This window comes from Aotus nancymaae, unplaced genomic scaffold, assembly GCF_030222135.1.
Source record: "Aotus nancymaae isolate 86718 unplaced genomic scaffold, 86718_ANA_hifiasm-v0.15.2.pri h1tg000008l, whole genome shotgun sequence".
NCBI lineage: Eukaryota > Metazoa > Chordata > Mammalia > Primates > Aotidae > Aotus > Aotus nancymaae.
The window spans coordinates 4,620,627-4,640,996 of record NW_026988419.1 but is presented as its reverse complement, the minus strand read 5'-3'; the positions used below and the strand labels follow the sequence as shown (position 1 = coordinate 4,640,996).

Sequence of the window (20,370 nt, the reverse complement as noted above, 5' to 3'; positions counted from 1 at the left end):
AATTACCATATAACCCAGTCATTCCACTCCTAAGTATATACCCAAAAGAATTAAAGACTGAGACTCAAACACACACTTGTACAGGCATGTTCATAGCCGCACTATTTGCAATAGCCAAAGGGTGGAAACAACTCAAATTTCTATCAAGAGATGAATGGATAAACAAAATGTGGTATATATGTACAATGGAACAGTATTCAGCCATAAGAAAAGCAATGAAGTGTGGCTAAATCTCAAAAAAAAATTACATTAAGTGAAAGATGCCAGACACAAAGGGCCACATATTGGATTATTCCATTTCTATGAAATATCAACAATAAATAAATCCATGGAGATGGAAAGCAGATTGGTGGTTGCCAGTGGCTGGGATGAGGGAGGAATGGGGAGACTGCTTAATGGATACAGTGTTTCCTTTTGGGATGAAAAACATGTTTTGGAACTAGATTATGAATATACTGAATGCCACTGAAACGTTCCCTTTAAAATGGTTACTTTCCTATTATGTGACTTTTACTTCAATAAAATGTTTTAAGACAATAGAGATTCCACACATATACCTGGGATGGTTTATGATACAGAGAATCGGCAACATGGGATGATGAGAAACCACAGGATGTTCCAGACTCTTTACTGTTTACCTACTTCAATACAGACAAACTTCATTGATATTACTTTCTACGCAGGAAGTTACTTTCTAATGCACTATGGTCAGAGGCCTAAGAACAGAATACAAGAACCCTCCGGAGAAGCATGCTTCTTCCCAGGTTTCTCATTAGGAATTTACACCAAGAGACGAGCAGCCCTTCATCAGAAGAACCGATGAAGGAAGCAGGTATACGGGTGAGCCCTAACAGGAAATAGACTCCCTTTTCTGGGAAAGACGACCTGCTTCCAACCAGGGAAGGAGTTTTCAAGGCATGCACGTAGAAGTGGAAGAGCAGGACTGGGCACATCAGCTCATGCCTGTAATCCTAACACTTTTGGAGGCCAAGGCAGGGGGACTGCTTGGGACCAGGAGTTCAAGACCAGCAATATAGAGGCAACATAGAGGGCTGGGCAACCTAGAAGGACCCCCGTCTCTACAAAAATAAAAAAAAAAACAAATTAGCCAGGTACGGTGGCCTGTGCCTGTAGTCCCAGCTACTCTGGAGATGAAGGTGGGAGGATCACTTGAGCCCAGGAGTTTAAGGCTGTGGTGAGCTGTGATTGCATTACTGCCACTGCACTCCAGCCTGGGTGACAGAGGGAGACTCTGTCTCTGAAAGAAAACAATACAAGAGAAAAAAAGTGGAAGGGCAAAGTGAGGCAAGGAAATCAACTGAATGGCCTCTGTCAATAGCCTTGTCCCCTGCTGGTCTCTGTCTCCTGGACAACATTTGCCAGTCAATCATTTTTCCAAATATAAAGGAGAAAGAAGGAAACATCAAAACCATATACACATGCTACCAGGAAAGAGCTACGTTAGGAGAAAAGCACTTGACTTCGCCTAAATTCCCACAGGCTCTGCTTGCATTTATGTGCTCTTCTAAGCATATAAAACAGCTGTAGGGTCCATTGGAAGCAAGGGAAGCAAGAAAAACCTTGCATAAAATCGACTTGTGATTTTTAAAATGGTGTCAGCATCAGTTTTTGGCATCACGCTGTTAAGTTTGAACATAATGATTATTTTCCTTAGGAAACAAAAAGAAAGATGGCTTCCTCTTTAGTCAGTGTATAGCTCCAAAATTTCCACCCTGCCACCTCCTACTCCCTCTCGATAAAATTTAAAAATAATAATAATAATATGAAATTTACTTCTCTCCAGCTAAAGGTTTATTTGGGGTCTCATAGAAATGCTAATGTTCATTCTCATTTCTCTGTCTTTCCTATTATCTCTCTCATTATGAGGCTTTTCTGCAGAAATAAAAGAATGCCCTTTTGCACAACCAAAAAAACCAATAGCCAATTTTAAAGAGTAAAAATGAAGACAGAGGGTCACAAAAATCCCTGGTCAGGAGAAATGAGGCTGTTCTCAAGGAGAGAGGAGCTAAAAATACAATACAGAGAGTAAAGGATAAGGGAAATTTGCATCTTGCTGAATATTAGGCCAAGCCTCTCAGGCCAAGCCTCTCTGCCCAAGCCTGGATGAAGAACATTGCTTGAAATCAGACCAATATACCATCAAGAACTTTTAAGAAATACTATTATCCAATAATGCCAAAATTAACTTGGTGATTTTAACAAAATACTAAGGCATGCAGGACAATTATTAAAAGTGTGCTGAGTAGTTCTTTAAAAAAGGAAATAAAGAATCTTGATAAAATGTTGTGGTGTTCCAGCCTCAATAAAAAGTCAAAACAAATTAAAAATATTTAAATATGATTTAGAAAATCTATGCCAACAACCCTTCTTAAAATAGGCATAAATTAAAGTTATATTTAATTGTCCTTTTTTTTTGTTGTTGAGACAATCTCTTGCTCTGTCTCTCAGGCTGGAGTGTAACGGCACAATCTCAGCTCACTGCTACCTCCTCCTCCTGGATTCAAGCGATTCTCCCACCTCAGCCTCCCAAGTAGCTGGGACTACAAGTGTGTACTGCCATACCCAACTAATGTTTGTATTTTTAGTAGATACAGAGTTTTGCCATGTTGCCCAGGCTAATCTCGAACTCCTAGGCTCAAGCAATCCATCCTCCCCAGCTTCTCAAAGTGCTGGGATTACAAGCATGAGTCATCACATCCAGCTTTAATTGTACATTCTAAAGAGACAATAGAATCAACCTTATCATTACAAATTTTGGAGAAAATAGAATTTTCAAAAGCAAATGCTTGGCTCAAATCTGCTAATTCTTAACATATCATACAGTATGATAACAGTATAAAGCATAGACTTCTAATTGAAATTTATCAGCTTTCCCATTGATGAATTAGGCTAAATAAGAACCAAAAATTATAAGTTTCTAAAGAGCACAACAATGAGCATAAGAGAAGTCAAATGAAAAATGATACACAAAACAGAAAAGAGATTTACAAAGGACAAAGGGCTAATTTAATTTCCTTCATTAACAAGGAGCCATTACAAATCAATGGGGAAAAAAGCAGAACCCAAAAGAAAATTAGGCAAAAATAAGAACAGGCAATTCATAAAAAATATTTTCTCTCATTTATAATTTTTAAATGCAAAGAAAACCAATGAAATATGCTTTACCTGTCAGTTAGCACACACAAAAATGGGGACAAGTAGGCATTCTCATATGCTGTTAGTAAATTTGCAAAATTCTTCAATCTTTTTGGATGGCAACTTAGCAGTATTTATTAGAATGCTTAATGTATATACATACATGTCATTATGTGTGTGTGTCTGTAGGGGTCAATGCAACATTTTTCATTTATTTATTTATTTATTTATTTTGAGAAAGCGTCTCACTCTGTCATCCAGGCTGGAGTGCAGTGACGTGATCTCGGTTCACTGCAACTTCCGCCTCCCAGGTTCAAGTGATTCTCCTGCCTCAGCTTCCCAAGTAACTGGGATTATAGGCACATGCCACCACACTCAGCTAATTTTTTGTGACATTATTTATAATGAAAAACTGGAAATAATGTGCTTTAGTAAGGACAGAATATGTAAATAGTCACACAATGGAATACTAGTCAACCATCAAAAAGAATAGGTTTGTTTTCCGTTTTAAGATACAGTAAGATACTCAAAATAGATTAAGGAAAACATTACAGAACATTATGTATAGATGAGTTAGTTTGCATGCATATAAAAGTATTTACTTAGGCTTCACATATGCTTATACGTACCAAGAAGAAAATGTAAAACTACATAGCAAAATGGAAACAGTGATTAGTGCAGACGGATGAGATTGGCAGGAGAGGAGGAGGAAAGGGAAGGGAAGAGAAGGTTACCAACAGGCTCTTTATACCATATTTCCACAGGTTTATAATCCCTTAGCAGTTGAGTGGTTACCCTTAAAAGGACCCATGAAGAAGTAAAACTATGAGCTGATTTCATATTTTAAATTCAAGTTAGCAAAATTCGCCTCCTATAATTATTTGACAAGAATTTAAAGTACCATTGATGAACCTTTCAGAAAAAAAGCTGGGAATTGGAGCAGGAATTAGGCCTTTGGGGTAAGGTTGCCATATTTAGCTAATTAAAAATACAAGATTCCCAGTTAAATCTGAATTTCAGATAAATGATGTATAATATTTGGGACATACTTATACCAAAAAAAACTCGTTGTCGATCTAAAATTCCAATTTAACTGCGCATCTGTATTTTGCCTGGGAATCCTACTTTGGGGTGCCTGAAGGTCCCAGGCTAGATCCTGGTCTACGCCTGAGTCCATGCTCAGATGTCCCACATATTCAACCAGCTGCTTCTTCCTCCATTCCAGTGGTTCTTTTACAGGTAGGCGACGTCTTAAAGAATCTCTTGAAACTTTTGAGCCATTCCCCAGGAGAATATAAACATACAAAATTTGGCATCTCAAGGGTATGTGGGGCCCCACATGAGCCCCACCACAGAATGGTCAGACCCAGGGACTCCTCCTGCAGTCCACGGCACTGTGAAGATGGCCAGCTAGGAGGAGGTCAGCATGATGGACTTTGAGGAGTACAACCAGACTACGAAACAGCAAAATCACAAGACCATTTTTGCCTTCTTTACCAGTTCCAAGGACATCGGAAGTAACCGAGATAGCCCCAACTGCACGCGGGTCAAACCAGTTGTAGAGAGGGGCTGAAGCATGTTCCTGAAGAATGTGCATTCATCTCCCGCCAAGTAGGAGAAAAGCCTCATTGGAAAGATCCAGATGATGACTTCAGGAAAACTTGAAAGGAACTGCAGTGCTTACACATGGAACTCTGGAAAGACTGATAGAATCTGAGTGTCTTCAGGCCAACATAGTGGAAATGTTCTCTGAAGATTAAGATTTGATGATGGCAATCATACCTTGATTTCCTGCTCTCTTCCAGTAAACTGCATACTTGGTTTGAATTCATGTTAGCAATAAATAAATAAATGATGGTGGGCTGGGCACAGTTGCTCAAGCCTGTAATCCCAGCACTTTGAGAGGTCAACGGAGGAGGATCACTTGAGTCCAGGAGTTTGAGAACAGCCTGGGCAACATGGTGAAATCTTCCCTCTACAAAAAAAAATTAAAAATTAGCTGAGCATGGTGGTGCATGCCTACAGTCCCAGCTACTCAAGAGGCTGAGGCAGGAGGATCACTTGAGCCCTAGAGGTAGAGGCTGCAGTGAGCCATGATCATGCTACTGCACTACAGCCTGGGCAACAGAGTAAGACCCTGTCACCAAAAATAATAAATAATGATTATGATTCCAAAAAATAAGATTATGTGAGTGTCCACACACTCTTGAAACCATCCACAGATCCCAGGTTAAGAATCCTGGTTCTACCTCAGTGTAAAATTTTAGGCTGTTTGGGGGGATTCTTGTCATCTTAATATGTGCCTGGGAGAACTGCATTTCTCCAGCTCCCCACCTATGCTATTCTAAAAAGCAAGTTTCAAAGGATCTAGAATAGCCAAAAAAATTTGGCAGGTAGTGGGGAGAAAGGGAGAGAACATATTTACAAGACTCAAACAACCTGATTTTAAAACTCACTATAACTATAGTAGCCTCAAGACAGTGTAGAATTGGCAAAAAGAGACATAAATGTAATAAAATAAAGAGTCCAGAAATTTAGACCCACACATGCTTGGTCAAATGATTTTCAACAAAGGTGCCAAAGTAATTCAGTGGAGACAGACAGTCTTTTCAACAAGTGTTTCTGGAACTATTAGATATTCATAAGCAAAAAAAAAAAAAAATTAACAAAAACTACGTATAGGTTGCACCACATTTAAAGAGACTATCTTAAAATGGGTCAAACCTTAAACAATACATGAGAAAACAAGAGCAGATTTTCGTGGCCTTGGGTTAGGCAAAGATCTCTCAGATAGGACACAAAAACATGCAAATCATAAGAGAAAAAAATTGATCAATTACATTTCATCAGTCTTTAAAACCTGACCTTTGATAGACCCTGTTAAGGAAAAAAAAGGGGCCGGGCAAGGTGGCTGACACACGTAGTCATAGCACTTTGAGAGACCACGGTGGGCGGATTGCTTGAGCCCAGGAATTTGAGACCAGCCTGGGCAACATGGTGAAACTCCATCTCTATTAAAAATAAAAAAATTAGTTGAGTGTGGTGGCACATGCCTGTAGTCTCAGCTCCTCAGGAGCCTGAGGTGAGAAGATCGCTTGAGCCTGGGAGGCAGAGGTTGCAAGGAGCCAAGATTGCGAGATCGCACCACTGCACTCCAGCCTGGGTGACAGAGACCCTGTCCAAAAGGAAGGGAGGGAGGGGGAAGGGGAGAGGGAGGGACAGAGAGAGGGAGAGAGAGAGGGAAAGAGGGAGAGGAAAGAAAGAGAGAGCGAAAGAGAGAAAAAAGGAAAGTAAAGGGAGAAGCCACAGATTGGGAGAAAATATTTGCAAAATCGCATATCAAGTAAGGGATTGGAATCAGAAATATGGAAAAGCAACCTCAGAATTCATTTGAATAGACACTTCATCAAAGAAGAGGCATGGATAGCAAATAGCACATGAAAAGACGTGGGACATCATTAATCATTATAAAAATGCAAATCAAAACCACAATGTGATGCCACTGCACACTTATTAGAATAGCTAAAACCTAAATTACCAACGATATACCAAGAACTGACAAGAATGCAAGCAACTGGAACCCTCATTTACCGCTGAGCTGATGGGAATGCAATGGTACACCTCTTCTGGAAAACACTTTGGCAGCATCTTCTAAAGTTTAACACGCACTTACCACATGACCCAGCAATCCCAGGAAATCCGGTTATTTACTCAAGAGAAATGAAAACGTGTCCACTTAAAGACCTGTATGTGAACACGTACAGAAGCTTTATTCATAAGCACCAAATACTGGAAACAAACCAAATGTCATCAATTAGTGAAAGAACAAATTGTGGTCTAGCCATATAATGGATACTATTCAGCAATAACAAGAAACAAACAATTGATATATGAAACCACATGGATCAATTTCAAAAGCATTATGTTAAGTGGAAAAAGCACACATATGATGTTCTAGAAAATGCAAAAGTACAGTGATGGAAATCAGACCAGTAGCTGCCAGGGATAGGCTGGGGAGAGATTTACTGCCAAGGGGCATGAAGAAATGCATAGGGGTGATTGTGGTGGATGTACACGCCTATATGTCAAAATGCATAAAAACGAATGCCAAGAAGAGTGAATTTTACTGTATGTAAATTATACCTTAATTTTAAAAATAGTCATAAAAGAAAAGAGTCTGGGAATCCCTTGTGGAAGAAGCAAGAGAACTAGTCAATTGAAGCTGAAGATTTTGGTGTTATTTTCATTGTTCCTGTATTGCATTTTCCCTTCCTAAAGTAATATACCTAGGACATATTTAACTTTTTGTCCTATTCTAATACATTCTATTGTGCTTGAAAAAATTAACCACTAGATTTTCCTTCAAATGACATATTGCAGAAATCTGACCTCAAGGCTGTGGGATACTAGGAGTGATGGTAATACAGCATCCTCTGCTCAGCCCCCATCAGCCCATTGCTACAGGCTGTGTGTCGGCCGTCTCATAGAAAAGAAGGACGATTTTTCTTCTCTTGTGATTTCTTCCACCACAGGACGTCTTCCATAAAGGAGTTTTAATATGCCTCCAAAACCCAAAATGTAATTACAAATGTTACTTTACATCAACTACAAGGACCAGAGAAGTATCAGCATTGAAATTCTAAAGGACCTGCTTGCTTTCAGGAACTGTGAGCGAAAGATAGCAGACACGTTTCTCTTTCCAAGTGCCTTTCTTTCAAGTACAGTGATTTCATTTCTCAAATCCTGTTTTTCAAAAGCCCTACAGCTTTTCTTTCCTCCTTAAGAAAGAAACACCTTGACATGACACAAACCCAAAGTCTCCATATAAAAACTACAAGTGCCAGAACAGAACCGCAACCCTCTGGCTTCCTTTTCTCGATGGTGCTCACGTTGAAAGTCACACACCATGCAGGAGTCTGAGGCACAGCAGTACAGCAAGAGTAATAACCCCACACTTGAAGCCACCATGCCGGGACTCAGGTCTCCAGCTCTGTAGCCGAGCTATAGGACCCCAGGTAGGTTTCCTTAGCCATAAGATGGGGACTCATATTCACTTTTATCAAAATAGCAGATTGTGTTTATGGAGGGCCAGTTCTGTGCCAGAGACCTTACTCGTTATTTACTTTCATCTTTCCAACCATCCTATCAGTGACTGAGGAAACGGGGTTTAGGAAAGCTAATAAGCCTGTAGTAACTCAGTCAAGATGTTCAAGCAAACCCAAGACCCCTCCGGCAAGCATTTCTTTTCCCTGCCTCACACACTTCCCTGGAAATAAACCATTACTCTGGCCTCCAAGGTCAACATGTTGACCAAGGACTGATATAAAAGGAAAAGTGCAGATCTGTCCAGGACGACTCTAGAGATTTAAGCAATTCGAAGGCAATGGCTCTTCTCTTTCTATCAGTCCCAGGGCCCTACCTAGAGCCTGGGGTAGAGGTAGCCATCAAGAAGGGATGGAAGAGACAAGAGGAAAAGAGAGAAGGGAGAGGAGCCTTAGGCTAAGACAAATAAATAACCATGAGAAAATAGACTCTTTCCACCAATGTTTACGGAAATATTTAGGAGAGGGTCAGCCAACTTCTTCCTTTATCAAGGGCCATATAATAAATATTTTTGGGCCAGGCGCAGTGGCTCATGCCTGTAATTCCAGCACATTGGGAGACCGAGATGGGTGGACAACTTGAGCCCAGGAATTCAAGACTAGCCTGGCCAACATGGCGAAACCCCATCTCTAATAAAAATACAAAAAAAAAAAAATTAGTCAAATGTGGTGGCATGCATCTGTAACTTCAGCTACTCAGGAGGCTGAGGCAAGAGGATCGCTTGAACCTGGGAGGTGGAGGCTGCAGTGAGCCAAGATTGCACCACTGTACTCTAGCCTGGGTGACAGAGCAAGACTCCATCTCAATAAATAAATAAATATTTTTGGCTTTGTGAACCATGTCTTCTCTTGAAACTCCTCCCCTTTGCCACTGGAACATGTAAGCAGCCACAGACAAGATTTACACAAACGTGTGTGGCTGTGTTCAATACAACCTTATTCTTGGACACTGAAATTTGGGTTTCATATAATTTTCATACAAGATATTTTTTATATAGAGACAAGGTTTCACTATGTTACCCAGGCTACTCTTGAACTCCTGGGCTCAAGGGATCCTCCCACCTTAGCCTCCCAAGGTGCTGGAATTACAGGCATAAGCTACCACACCCGGCCCAGATATTAGTTTGATTTTTTTTGACCACTTAAAAATGTTAAAATCATTCTTAGCCGGTAGAAAGAATGGGGATGAGAACTGTCCTTTGACCACCCTCGATTTTGTTCATCAGAAAAGGTTTTTGTTTGTTTCTTTGCTGAGACAGAGTCTCGCTCTGTTGCCCAGGCTAGAGTGCAGTGACGCAACCTCAGCTCACTGCAACCTCCACCTCCAGAATTCAAGTGATTCTACTGCCTCAGCCTCCTGAGTAGCTGAGACTACAGGCATGTGCCAGCATACCTAATTTTTTTTTTTTTTTTTTTTGGTATTTTTAGTAGAGATGCAATTTCACCATGTTGTCCAGGCTGGTCTCAGTCTCAAACTCCTGACCTCGGGTGATCCATCTGCCTCAGTCTCCTGAAGTTCTGGGACGATAGGCATGAGCCTCAGCGCCTGGCCACATAAAAGTACTTTTAAAAGAAAGCTTTATTAGAAATACTAAAAGCCAGGGCTACTGCAAAGGATTTATTGAAAAATATTCTGCACTTCCCAGAACAGACCTGGCACAGGGGAAAAGATTAAACAGATTAAATGTCTTCACACGCTTTCCTCTCCTAAACAGCCCCTCCTCACATTTCCTGCCCCACAAGGCCCAGTGCCCTCCTGGTGCCCACACTTGCACCCCACTAAAACCTGTCATTTATTCAACAGCATTATGTAGAGCCTACTGTATGTAGCCCCAGTGCTGGGTTCCCAGGGAACTGAGGGAGGAGGGAGTGGAGATTCTGCAAGTGCTTCCTCTTAAAGATAACTGCTCTGAGGTGCCCATTGTGATTATTGACTGAGGACAGGTGAGTGTCTCAAATAAAAAACAAGTAGTGATTCCCTAATAGTCTAGATTGCCAGCTCATGTTCTTCACCGTTCTCTTATTGTTCTTTGCACTCACTGAGTGAAGAGAACAGAGGAGGAATTAACAGAAGTGAGCACCTTTTATCCGGTGTCTCTCTGATGGGCCAGGCACTGGGCTAGACACTTTTTTTATTTTTTGAGACAGAGTCTCGCTCTGTCACTAGGCTGGAGGGCAGTGGCTGGATCTTGGCTCACTGCAATTTTCACCTCCCGGGTTAAAGCAATTCTCCTGCCTCAGCCTCCCGAGTAGCTGGGACTACAGGCGCATGCCACCACACCCAGCTAATTTTTGTATTTTTTAGTAGGGACAGGGTTACACCATGTTGGCCAGGATGATCTCGATCTCTTGACCTTGTGATCTGCCTGCCTCAGCCTCCCAAAGTGCTGGATTAGACACTTCTCTTTTTTTTTTTTTTTGAGACGGAGTTTCACTTTTGTTACCCAGGCTGGAGTGCAATGGTGCGATCTCGGCTTACCGCAACCTCCGCCTCCTGGGTTCAGGCAATTCTCCTGCCTCAGCCTCCTGAGTAGCTGGGATTACAGGCACGAACCACCATGCCCAGCTAATTTTTTGTATTTTTAGTAGAGACGGGGTTTCACTATGTTGACCAGGATGGTCTCGATCTCTTGACCTCGTGATCCACCCGCCTCGGCCTCCCAAAGTGCTGGGATTACAGGCATGAACCACCGCGCCTGGCCCTGGATTAGACACTTCTAAGCCACAGCAACCTTCAAGGCTGGCATCAAGATCCCATTTTCACAGATGATAAAACCAAGCCTCAGAGAAAGGAGTCACTTACCCCAGGACACCCAGAGCCGATTATAACCCAGGTCTGACTCCCACGCTTGGACTCCCCATTCTAAGTTCACTTTGAGATGCAAAATCTTTACCATTTGAAGAAGGTGTGGACCAGGAGTTTACAGGCTGTGAACCCGGCTGCCCCTCAGGTAGAAGTAACCAAGAGCAAGTGCAACTGTCATTTTTCTCTGCCTCGTGCTATATGCTGAGCAGGCTACGAAGGAAGATGCTAGAAGTCAAGCAGGAGCTTCTCAACCCGAGTCATAGCGTAGAATCACCTGGGGAGCATTTAAAAATGAGCAGTGCCAGGCCCCACCCTAAGCCAAGTAAGTCAGAATCTGGGGAACAGGAGAACCATAGGACCCACTCATTTTTGTTCAAGCTCCCAGGTAGGTCTAATATACTGCAGGGCTGAGCACTAATGTGGGGGAAGCAGAGGAAGGAGTAAATATAAAGAAATTCTATCTGCAAAGCTTTCCCACGTTGTTGGGTTTTCTGTTTGGTAGGGGCAGAATTCTGCAGTCACTGCCTCTGGGTTAAGCAGCTCTGACCACAGCTGCCTACTGAATTGGTAAGGATATCTAAAAATACAACCCCGGCATTCAGCTTTCTGACTTAAATACCCTTCAATTTCAGACTAGGTTTTCCTTCTTGTTTGATGCTTATCAAATGAGGACATAAACAAAACCATTTTGGATGGTACCATGTCACATGAGAAGTTTAAGCAAAGAAGCTAAAGACAGGAATATGTTTTTGTGAGGTGGCCAAGCTGAGAAGATTGATGCCTCCTAAGAATGCAGCAAGAATGCAATGCACAAAATAAGCAAATCATTCTGTTGTGATAACACCAGGAAAACATCACGTGTCCTTCTTTTCTTAAAATTCTTACAAAAATTTTGACGTTTTTTTCCTTCATTTCAAAAGAAAACTTCAAGTCACCGAGAATTTTCTAAGAAATCATTTATTTCAAAATAAAAAGTACATATTTATAAAAATTTTTAATACAATTAAATTTTCATTTTCAAAACATGTCATAACATAGTTCATCCTAGGAGAGAGAAAAAGCTGTGCCTGTTCATTGAAGGAAGACAATCAAACACGCTGAATAAACTAACAATCATTTTATATGGGAAAAATACAATCATTTCTTTGTACATCTTTTATTTGTGCAACATGTTACCTTCTTTCAAAATGTTGTAAACTTCATTCTCACATACTTCTTTACATTTATAGAAAGAACTTTACTAGGTTCTTATTTGTGAGTTACATCATTTCTATAAAGAAAATAAGACAAGAATTATTAGTCCACTTTAGAGATATGAACATTGAGGTTCAAGGATGTTCAATAATTATCTCAAGGTCATAAGAAGTTCATAGAAAACAGAGAAAGAAGCAATGTTTTACATCTCAGCTACTATTCAACATTTTGTACATACCACAATGTGACTTTGTGTGTGTCTGTGTGTGTGTATGTAATGTCCAGTAACAAAGACTGATGCAGTGTAAAGAACTAGAATTATTTGTTATTGTTTGTTAGCAAACCTCAATCAAAAATAGTTTCCTCTGAAGCAGACCATTGTTTCAAGTTAGCATGCTTAATCAGAAGAGAGGGTCATAAAATCAGTTTAATGAGTAAAATGAACTTGCATGAAAAGCCGCTACAAATGTCCCCTTTATACTCCACGTTCAGAAATTAACACAGTTTTATTAAAATCCTGAAGGATAAGATCCTTTGGGAACATGTAATGAAAAAACAAACAGGTATCTGACTGCTTGACTATTAGGCAAAGAATTATTCCATAAAAATGAAATAAGCTTTACAAGCAAAGTAATACAAATTTAAATAGCCCCTACCTGTGATGGATAGCCCAATAGAAGGAGTTTCTGTACCACTCACCAGAAAAGAAAGACACTGCCACCTCTGATACCTGCCTGCTTCCCCAAATGAACCAGAACAAGCAAGAGCAGCCTGGATTTCTAATGAGTTGAAGTTTTTACAAACCTATCAGAAACCTTTTTTTTATGTCATGTCCATTTGCTTGCCATTGTAGTAAAAATAACTACAGCTAGGACCCAGAATTCTAACTCTAAGGTGAAGGTACCTGGTTAGCATGTGGCATAAGGAGAATATGCTGTGTCTTTGTCACCTCTGTGCCTTTTTATTCCAGCTGAGCACACTCATACAAGCTCAATTAGAGCAAGATGGACTCAGAAATTACTTCATCCCCTTTTTGCTGATAAAACTCAAGGAGGTTATAGCTCTTGCTCCCTATTGTAAATATGACAGGTCCAGGTCTGGATTTTCATCTAGGCACTCTTTAGATTCTACATAGCCCTCTGTATCAACCAGCCTGGCTGGCTCAAATTCCAGTTCTCACACTTACTAGCAGTGCGACATTAGGTCACACTTTTCTGCACTTCGTCTATAAAATGAGGGTGGGGACAGCACCCACCTAGCTCATCGTACATTGCAAGGATCAGCAAGTTATATCTGCAAAATCCCTGGAACAGTGCAGGCACGTGGCAAGTGCTTAAAAAGAGGGTGAGCTATCATGATCATCACCATTATTATGTATCTACAAATTAGACTTCCATATACAGTTTTAAAATCAGCTGAATTGCTCATGATTTAAGATGTTTGCATGTGTTAGAGAACTTTCAGGGCGGTATCAAAATGTGACCTTGGATTAGTCACTCCGTGAAAATGAGCTTCATTTTCTACAGTTGACTAAGAGAGATGATGAGACTTGTTCCATCTAGTTAAGGTAATGAGCATTTGAAATATGTGCAGAAAGTTTAAAAAGAAGGGGAAGAGGTGACATTTCTAGAAATGTCACAGGTGCTCTGTGATTTACAGCACTTAATTAATGTAATCCTTCCCAGAATCTTAGTGTGAACATCCCACAGAGACAGGATGGACACTTACCCAAAATTCGGTTTGGACCCTGAGTCTGAAAATGGCGCGCACTTGCGCACTCTCTCTCTCTCTCTCTCTCTCTCTCTCTCTCTCTCTCTCTCTCTCTCAGAGAGATAGGATATAAAAAGGTTTATTGCTGACACAATAGGGCTTTCTGGGGAGAGCAGGCAGCTCCCAAATGGGTTTAAATGGCTTCTGAGAACAGGCAAAGGAGACTGGCTTATGGGTTTTACTGCACTTTGGGCTTGGGGCTGGGGTAGCACAGGGCAGGGGTTTTCATGGTTTGAACCTCCCACCAGCACCAAAGGAGGGAATCCCTGGGCTTTCTTATCAGCTTGCTTGGATGTGGAGGAAAAGGGAGAGGTGAGCCTTTAAAGCTATCAGCCGCAATCAGACGTCAAGAAATGGAATCACTCTCTTCATGAGGAATCCTGTGAGATAGGCCCCATTGTTAAAGATGAGGAAATAAGACCCAGCAGTGGTAACTTCAGCTTGACTTCAAACCCACACAACCCACAATTGCCAAATCCTGTGAGTTCCTGTCACTCAGGTGACACAAGAAGCACGTCCTGGACCCCACTGACTTACCCAAACTCAATCAGCCAACCACAGAAAAGCTAAAGACAGCCTTAATCCATTTCAATCCTAATTTGTAGTTTATTATTTTCTTAAAATTTCTCTACACACAAAAAGAAACTTCAAGGTTAGGGTCTAATGTTACCATTGCTAACACTGTCTTTGGAGGAGGAGGAGTGACACTCTGCTTAAAAGATCCTCTTCACACACAGGTAAAATTCCATTTCCAATTTATCCAGTTAGCACGAGGTTCTACTTCAGCAACCACATTGTCTTCGATGGCTAAGATCCATTTTCCTTATCTATAATTGAGTATGTGTAGTTCCTCTCTCCCCTCCCTTCCCCATCACCCAGGTTTAACTTCCCTTTTGAAATTGTCTTTTGTGTTCTTTTCTGTTCTCATGAAAAATGAGTCTCAAGTCTTACTGTGAGATCATGAATAATTAAATTAAAATCATCAGGAATCCATTTTTATGGATTATAAGGCCCTGAATCATCTCAGTAAGTTTTTCTAGGTAACCAAGTCCAATCAAATTCCAAGTTCACTAAGCTTTCCTATAAGGATTACAGTTATTTCAGCGCTTTCTTCAATTTGCACGCCAGGGCATGCAGTATTGCTTCTACTCAGGTGAGCGGTGTTCACACAGCTAAGCCTACCGCCAATTCCAACTACAAAGGAAACCTGAATCCGTTTTGAACCAGTTGGTTCTGCAATGTTATGTATTAGTCCATGATTGTTTTGAATGAATTATATTATATATCAAGTCACTACTTAGGACAAATCAAAATATTTATGTTTCTCTGTTAGTCATCTTTAGGCAGCACTAAAGAGCTCTTTTTCTTGAATATATCTTATATCTATTTTTAGAGTCACCAAAAAACATCTCAGAGTTGTGTTAAATTCCCAATGTCCAGTCTTTCTTCGCATGTAAATAGAGGTACACTCTAACCTACCTTCTCCCATCCATTCCCACTAAATCCTAGGAGCAAATTAATTATTTCTTTCCAGGATAAAATTCAGACATATAAATATAACAACAGTTTGATGGACACACTCAGACAATTCATTTCTTCAGGAAAAGTCATATAAATCATCAATAAACAGGGAAAATTAGCACAAGTCCATTCCCAGGTTTTTGATTTGCGGTTCTTTTCACTTTTGCAAAAGCAAGATTTTGTTCTAATGTTTAGAATGGCTCCAACAGGCATTTCCCCAAGAAGCTATCACCAGGAACCTACTCCTGATGCTCACATCGCACAAATTCTTCCTCCTCCTCATCACCTCCCTTCCAGGAACAAAGCTTATTGAAACCAGTAAACAAAGAGGAAGAGCCCAATGTTGAAAAGATAGAATCTGGTTGCTAATTCGCTATTAGAGGAAATAAAAAGTTTCTAGATACATGCAAAAAAAAAAAAAAATCTTCCTGTCAAGGTCAAGTGTCTCAATCCCATTTACCTCTGTAAAAAAAAATGTAAAACCTGTCATATTGAAAGGGCAGCCTTTTTCCCGGTTGAAAGAACCTATTTGAGCATTCTCAAAGTAAGTCTCCAATCATTGTTATCAAATTTATATGACACAAACTCCTCCACCCTCAATGTAAAAAGATAGTATCTGATCCCAAATATCTTCCATTCTCATGTGGTTTAATGTAATCATTTCAGATAAATTCATCATTTGCCCTACCCTGCAACCGAGGTTTGGGGATTTTCTACCTGTACACACAGTTCTACCAAATTGCCTACTGAAATTGTCGATGTTAGTAGGTTTCACTGAGCTTTAACGTACTTATACAAGCCGCAGATATTATTTTCTGCCAGATTCTCTTGGAAACCCCAAATTCACGGGCGGCTGCTGGCTACGTCCCATCGTCCCATCCCTCGCACGGCCCCACGCTTTCTGGCGGCTTCCCGGTGCCCTGCTCACGCCCCGGCTGCCAGCCCCGAGCGTGCGCCCCAGGAGCGTCTGGCAGGAAGGGCGGCCCCACCAGCCCCACGCACAATGCCCCCTCGACTGTTCCAACACTGCTCCTAAGCTTGGAGAGTGCTGGTCGCAGGCCGAGGGGAGAGGGCTGCCCTCCTCGGTCTCTGGATGCCTTGTCACAGCCCTCAAGGGCGGAGGAAGAGAAGGAAAGTGCCTGACCACCTGGGCGGGGCCCACCATCCTTTGCCTCCCACACCGCACACCCTCGACACACACAGGGTCCCGCGGGACGAGGAGCGGAGACCACCTGGACATTGAACACCTCGCCGGGGATGCTCAGAGCCGGCTACACCGCGCCAGCGGATTCTGGCTGGGCCGGGCCGGGAAGGGCGCGCCACTCGGTGGCCAACCCGAGCGTCGAGAGCACCGCGCGAGGAGTGCCGAGCCCCGGAGAGGCACACCCGAGAGCCCGGCCGGCCCCGCCCGGGAACCGGGGTGGGTAAGGGAGTCAGGGTCGGCCCGGGGGTCCGCGGCTACGCGGGCCAGGAGGCTGGATCAGTCGCCTTCCCCAAGTGGGAAAGCCTGGGTCCGGCGTGCGGGAGCCCAGTGTCGGGCAGCGGCAGCAGGGCCGGCGGGAAGAGGCTGCAGGTCCGGGACCAGCGCCCCGCGCCGCGCCCGCCGCTTCTACTCACCTGGCAGTTGGCGCCGGAAATCCCGGCGGGGCAGGCGCAGCTGTAGCCGGGCTCGGCGGCGGGAGCCGGGTGCTGCGGGTCCGCCTCGGGTAGCGGGGTGCACACGCCCCCGTTCAGGCAGGGCTGCGCGGCGCACGGCCCGGGCGCAGACAGGGGAGCGGCGGGCACCGGGCTGGCCAGGGAGATGCCACGGGGCCCCGCGCCGAGCAGCAGCAGCAGCAGCAGCAGGGCCAGCGAGGGCAACAGCTGCGCACCGGGCCCCTGGGCGCGTCGGGGCGGCATGGCCGGCCGGGAGGGCGCGGGAGCCGGGGTCCGGACGCGGTGACGGTGGCGGCGGCGGCGAGAGCAGCGAGAGCAGCGAGAGCGGCGGCGGTGGCGGCTAGGGCTGCTCCGCGGGGCCGGGCGCCTCCTGCAGCTGCGGGATCCGCGGTTCCCTGGGCAACGGCGGGCGGGGCCTGCGGGGCGGGGCGGGGCGAGCGGGGGGCGGGGCGCCCGGCGGCTCTGGCTCGGGAGCACCCGAGAGTGGGACCTCTCTCCCCGCGGAGAGTTGGGGCGGGGATTGCAGGAAGGCGAAGCGGGACCGCAGCCCCCAGGAGTGGGTCGGAGTCATGGGTGTGTCCAGAAGTAGCCCTTGGACCGGGAGCCAGGAGACGCTTGGGCAGGAAAGGGCTGGAGAGGTCCACGCGTGCGGGAGGGGGACTTTCAGGGGCCTCCAGAGCTGGGAGCACCGGGTACGCCCCCAGGCCAGAGCAGGACAGGGCGCCGCAAGGGAGGGGCGGTGCGCTCGCAGCAGCCGCCCGCTGCCTCTTGGTGCAGAATCTGGGAGACCGCCGCGGGGCCCGGCCTTGCCTCATCCCCCCGGGCTGCTCCCCTTCCCACAGCGCTTCTCCCGGCACCCCCAGCCCTCCCGCCCGGCCTCTGAACCCTGTTCCCGACGCTCGCTCGGAGACCGGGCTCGCCTGGAAGAAACCTCGCGTCCGCCAGGCGGGCCCGGGGCCCTTGTCCTTGGTGCTGACCGAGCTGTCTCCTTCTTGCCGGCCCTTTCCAGAGCGCGGGGCCTGCCGCGCCACTAAGGCATATCTGGCCGCGCCGTGTAAGAGCGGGAAGAGGTCTCGGGATCAGACTGTTCACCCCTGTCGTTGAACCTCACGGGGAAACTGAGGCCCAGAAAGGCTGGACTCGAACTCAGTGGGTCAATTGACTCCCAGCCCAATACGCCAGAAAGAACAGTTCAGAAGCGCAGGTTGACAGAGGAGCTGCTAGCAGAAGGAATCGCTATAGGACTCTATGAAATCGCTGTGACCTACTTCGGGGGGCTCTTCTACACGTCCTGGCGGGGCTGGCTGGTGCTGTGATCGCCGAGAAGGCTGCACTCCGCTGAATAAAGCGCAGCCAGCCTTGTCTCCTCCACCTGACCTTTCGCAATCTCTACTACCTTTGGGTTCCCAGGTACCTTTTACCTTCGTTTTAAGAAGGCCAAATGAAAAAAGAAAATGTGATTCCCCTGGATTGACAATCTGAGCCAATTTTTTTTAATGAACACAAAAATAGCTTTTGTTTTTAAGGAAATAAATTAAGTAAGGACTCCATGTGAACTTATGCTGTAGGTGTCACAGACGCCAGGGACTGCTAAAAGTCCTCCAGTGGAAACAGGAGGGGAACTGCACGGCCTCTCCCTGTCCTGTTCAAACGCAGAAGCAAACGTCACACTTTTCTGCTTTAGGAGCTGTCTAAAATGCATGTGGCCATTGCAGGAAATCACTCAACCCCAGACAGATATGCAAGCCGAGAATTCAGACCTCCAAGTGGATACAAACAGTTGTTACATTTTTCCTCACACCTGCTTTTAATCCAAGACCTTTTCCTTTTGTAAATTATTAATTTTGTGCCACGCCAGCACCCCCTGCTGGTACTGATGTCGTCATTCAGGTGGTTCTTCCACTTTCTGTGCATTCTTTCCTGAAACTAACTTCTCTTACCTTGAATCCTGGACTAGCAGATAGTGCTGTTCATTCCCTTCCATCAAGACACACACACAAAAGAAGGAAGACGAAGTGTAAAAAGGTTGTGAGTTAATTAAAATCACATTTCAGTTTATTATATCTTTGCCTGAGCAACCCCTTTGTTTGTGTATTCCATATTACTTTGAAATATAGGAGAATTAAAAGTGGTTTTATTTTCTGAATGCTGGTTACTGCATGTTTCAGAGAATTTTATTTTCTTGAAGTATTCTCTTAGTCTTTAATCTTTAAAATTCATATTATGGCAGAGACAAGACAATATCCTTTCATTTTTCTCTAAGCTAAAAAGGAAAACTAGGCCTGGTGCAATGGCTCACGCCTTTAATCCCAGCACTTTGGGAGGCCCACGTGGGCGGATCACAAGGTCAGAAGATGGAGACCATCCTGGCTAACACGATGAAACCCTGTCTCTACTAAAAACTACAAAAAATTAGCCAGGCGTGGTGGCATGCACCTGTAGTCCCAGCTACTTGAGAGGCTGAGGCAGGAGAATAGCTTGAACCAGGGAGGCAGAGATTACAGTGAGCTGAGATCAGGCCTCTGCACTCCAGCCTGGGCGACAGAGCAAGACTCTGTCTCAAAAATAAATAAATAAATAAATAAATAAAATAAAAAATAAGACTAAATCTTCCAGCATCTTAGCTTATAGGTGGAGCAACATGATTAATACTGGAAAAAGGCATATTGATTTGCATGTCCTGGTCCCAAAACATCCATGTACTAAGTGCCATGCAAGTGTTAACTATTATTACTGTTACCACTCTCAGAGAAATGGATCTTTTCTGTAGATTCTGAAAGCTGACTTGGTACTTCACTACAGTTTTTCAATCATCTGCAAGACCCTCAAATCCTCAACTAAAAAGTCCAACTAATATATCACCCTGTCACACTAGCAAAAGTGATTAAAATAATATTGCCTCTATGTTTAAATGAAAGCCAAAAATCCAGGCTTTTGTTTTATATTATTCCCAACTCACAGAATATCAAATCTTCATCCTAACTCATCTCATTTCCTTTTTTGATAGAGACCCTATATTGACAAGTCAAAGGCAAAATATACCAATAATGTATCTTAATTTCAGCCAAAAACAAAAGTGATAGAATCTCTTGTAATCACTTTATGGAGAAAGTTCAGCTAAGTGGACTCAAAACTATTTAGCAACATGCCAGTCAGGGGTCACTA

General features: G+C 43.7%; 1 protein-coding gene across 1 annotated transcript in view; it reads right to left on the bottom strand.

Annotated features, from left to right (window-relative positions):
• Positions 1-17,583, bottom strand: part of DNER (delta/notch like EGF repeat containing) — a 362,737-nt gene extending 345,154 nt beyond the window's left edge. Inside the window, exon 1 of the mRNA XM_012434038.3 lies at positions 17,167-17,583. Coding sequence (XP_012289461.3) covers positions 17,167-17,448 — 282 coding nt within the window. The 5' untranslated portion in view covers positions 17,449-17,583. The remainder of the gene's footprint in view (positions 1-17,166) is intronic.
• Between the last annotated feature and the right edge of the window lie 2,787 nt (positions 17,584-20,370).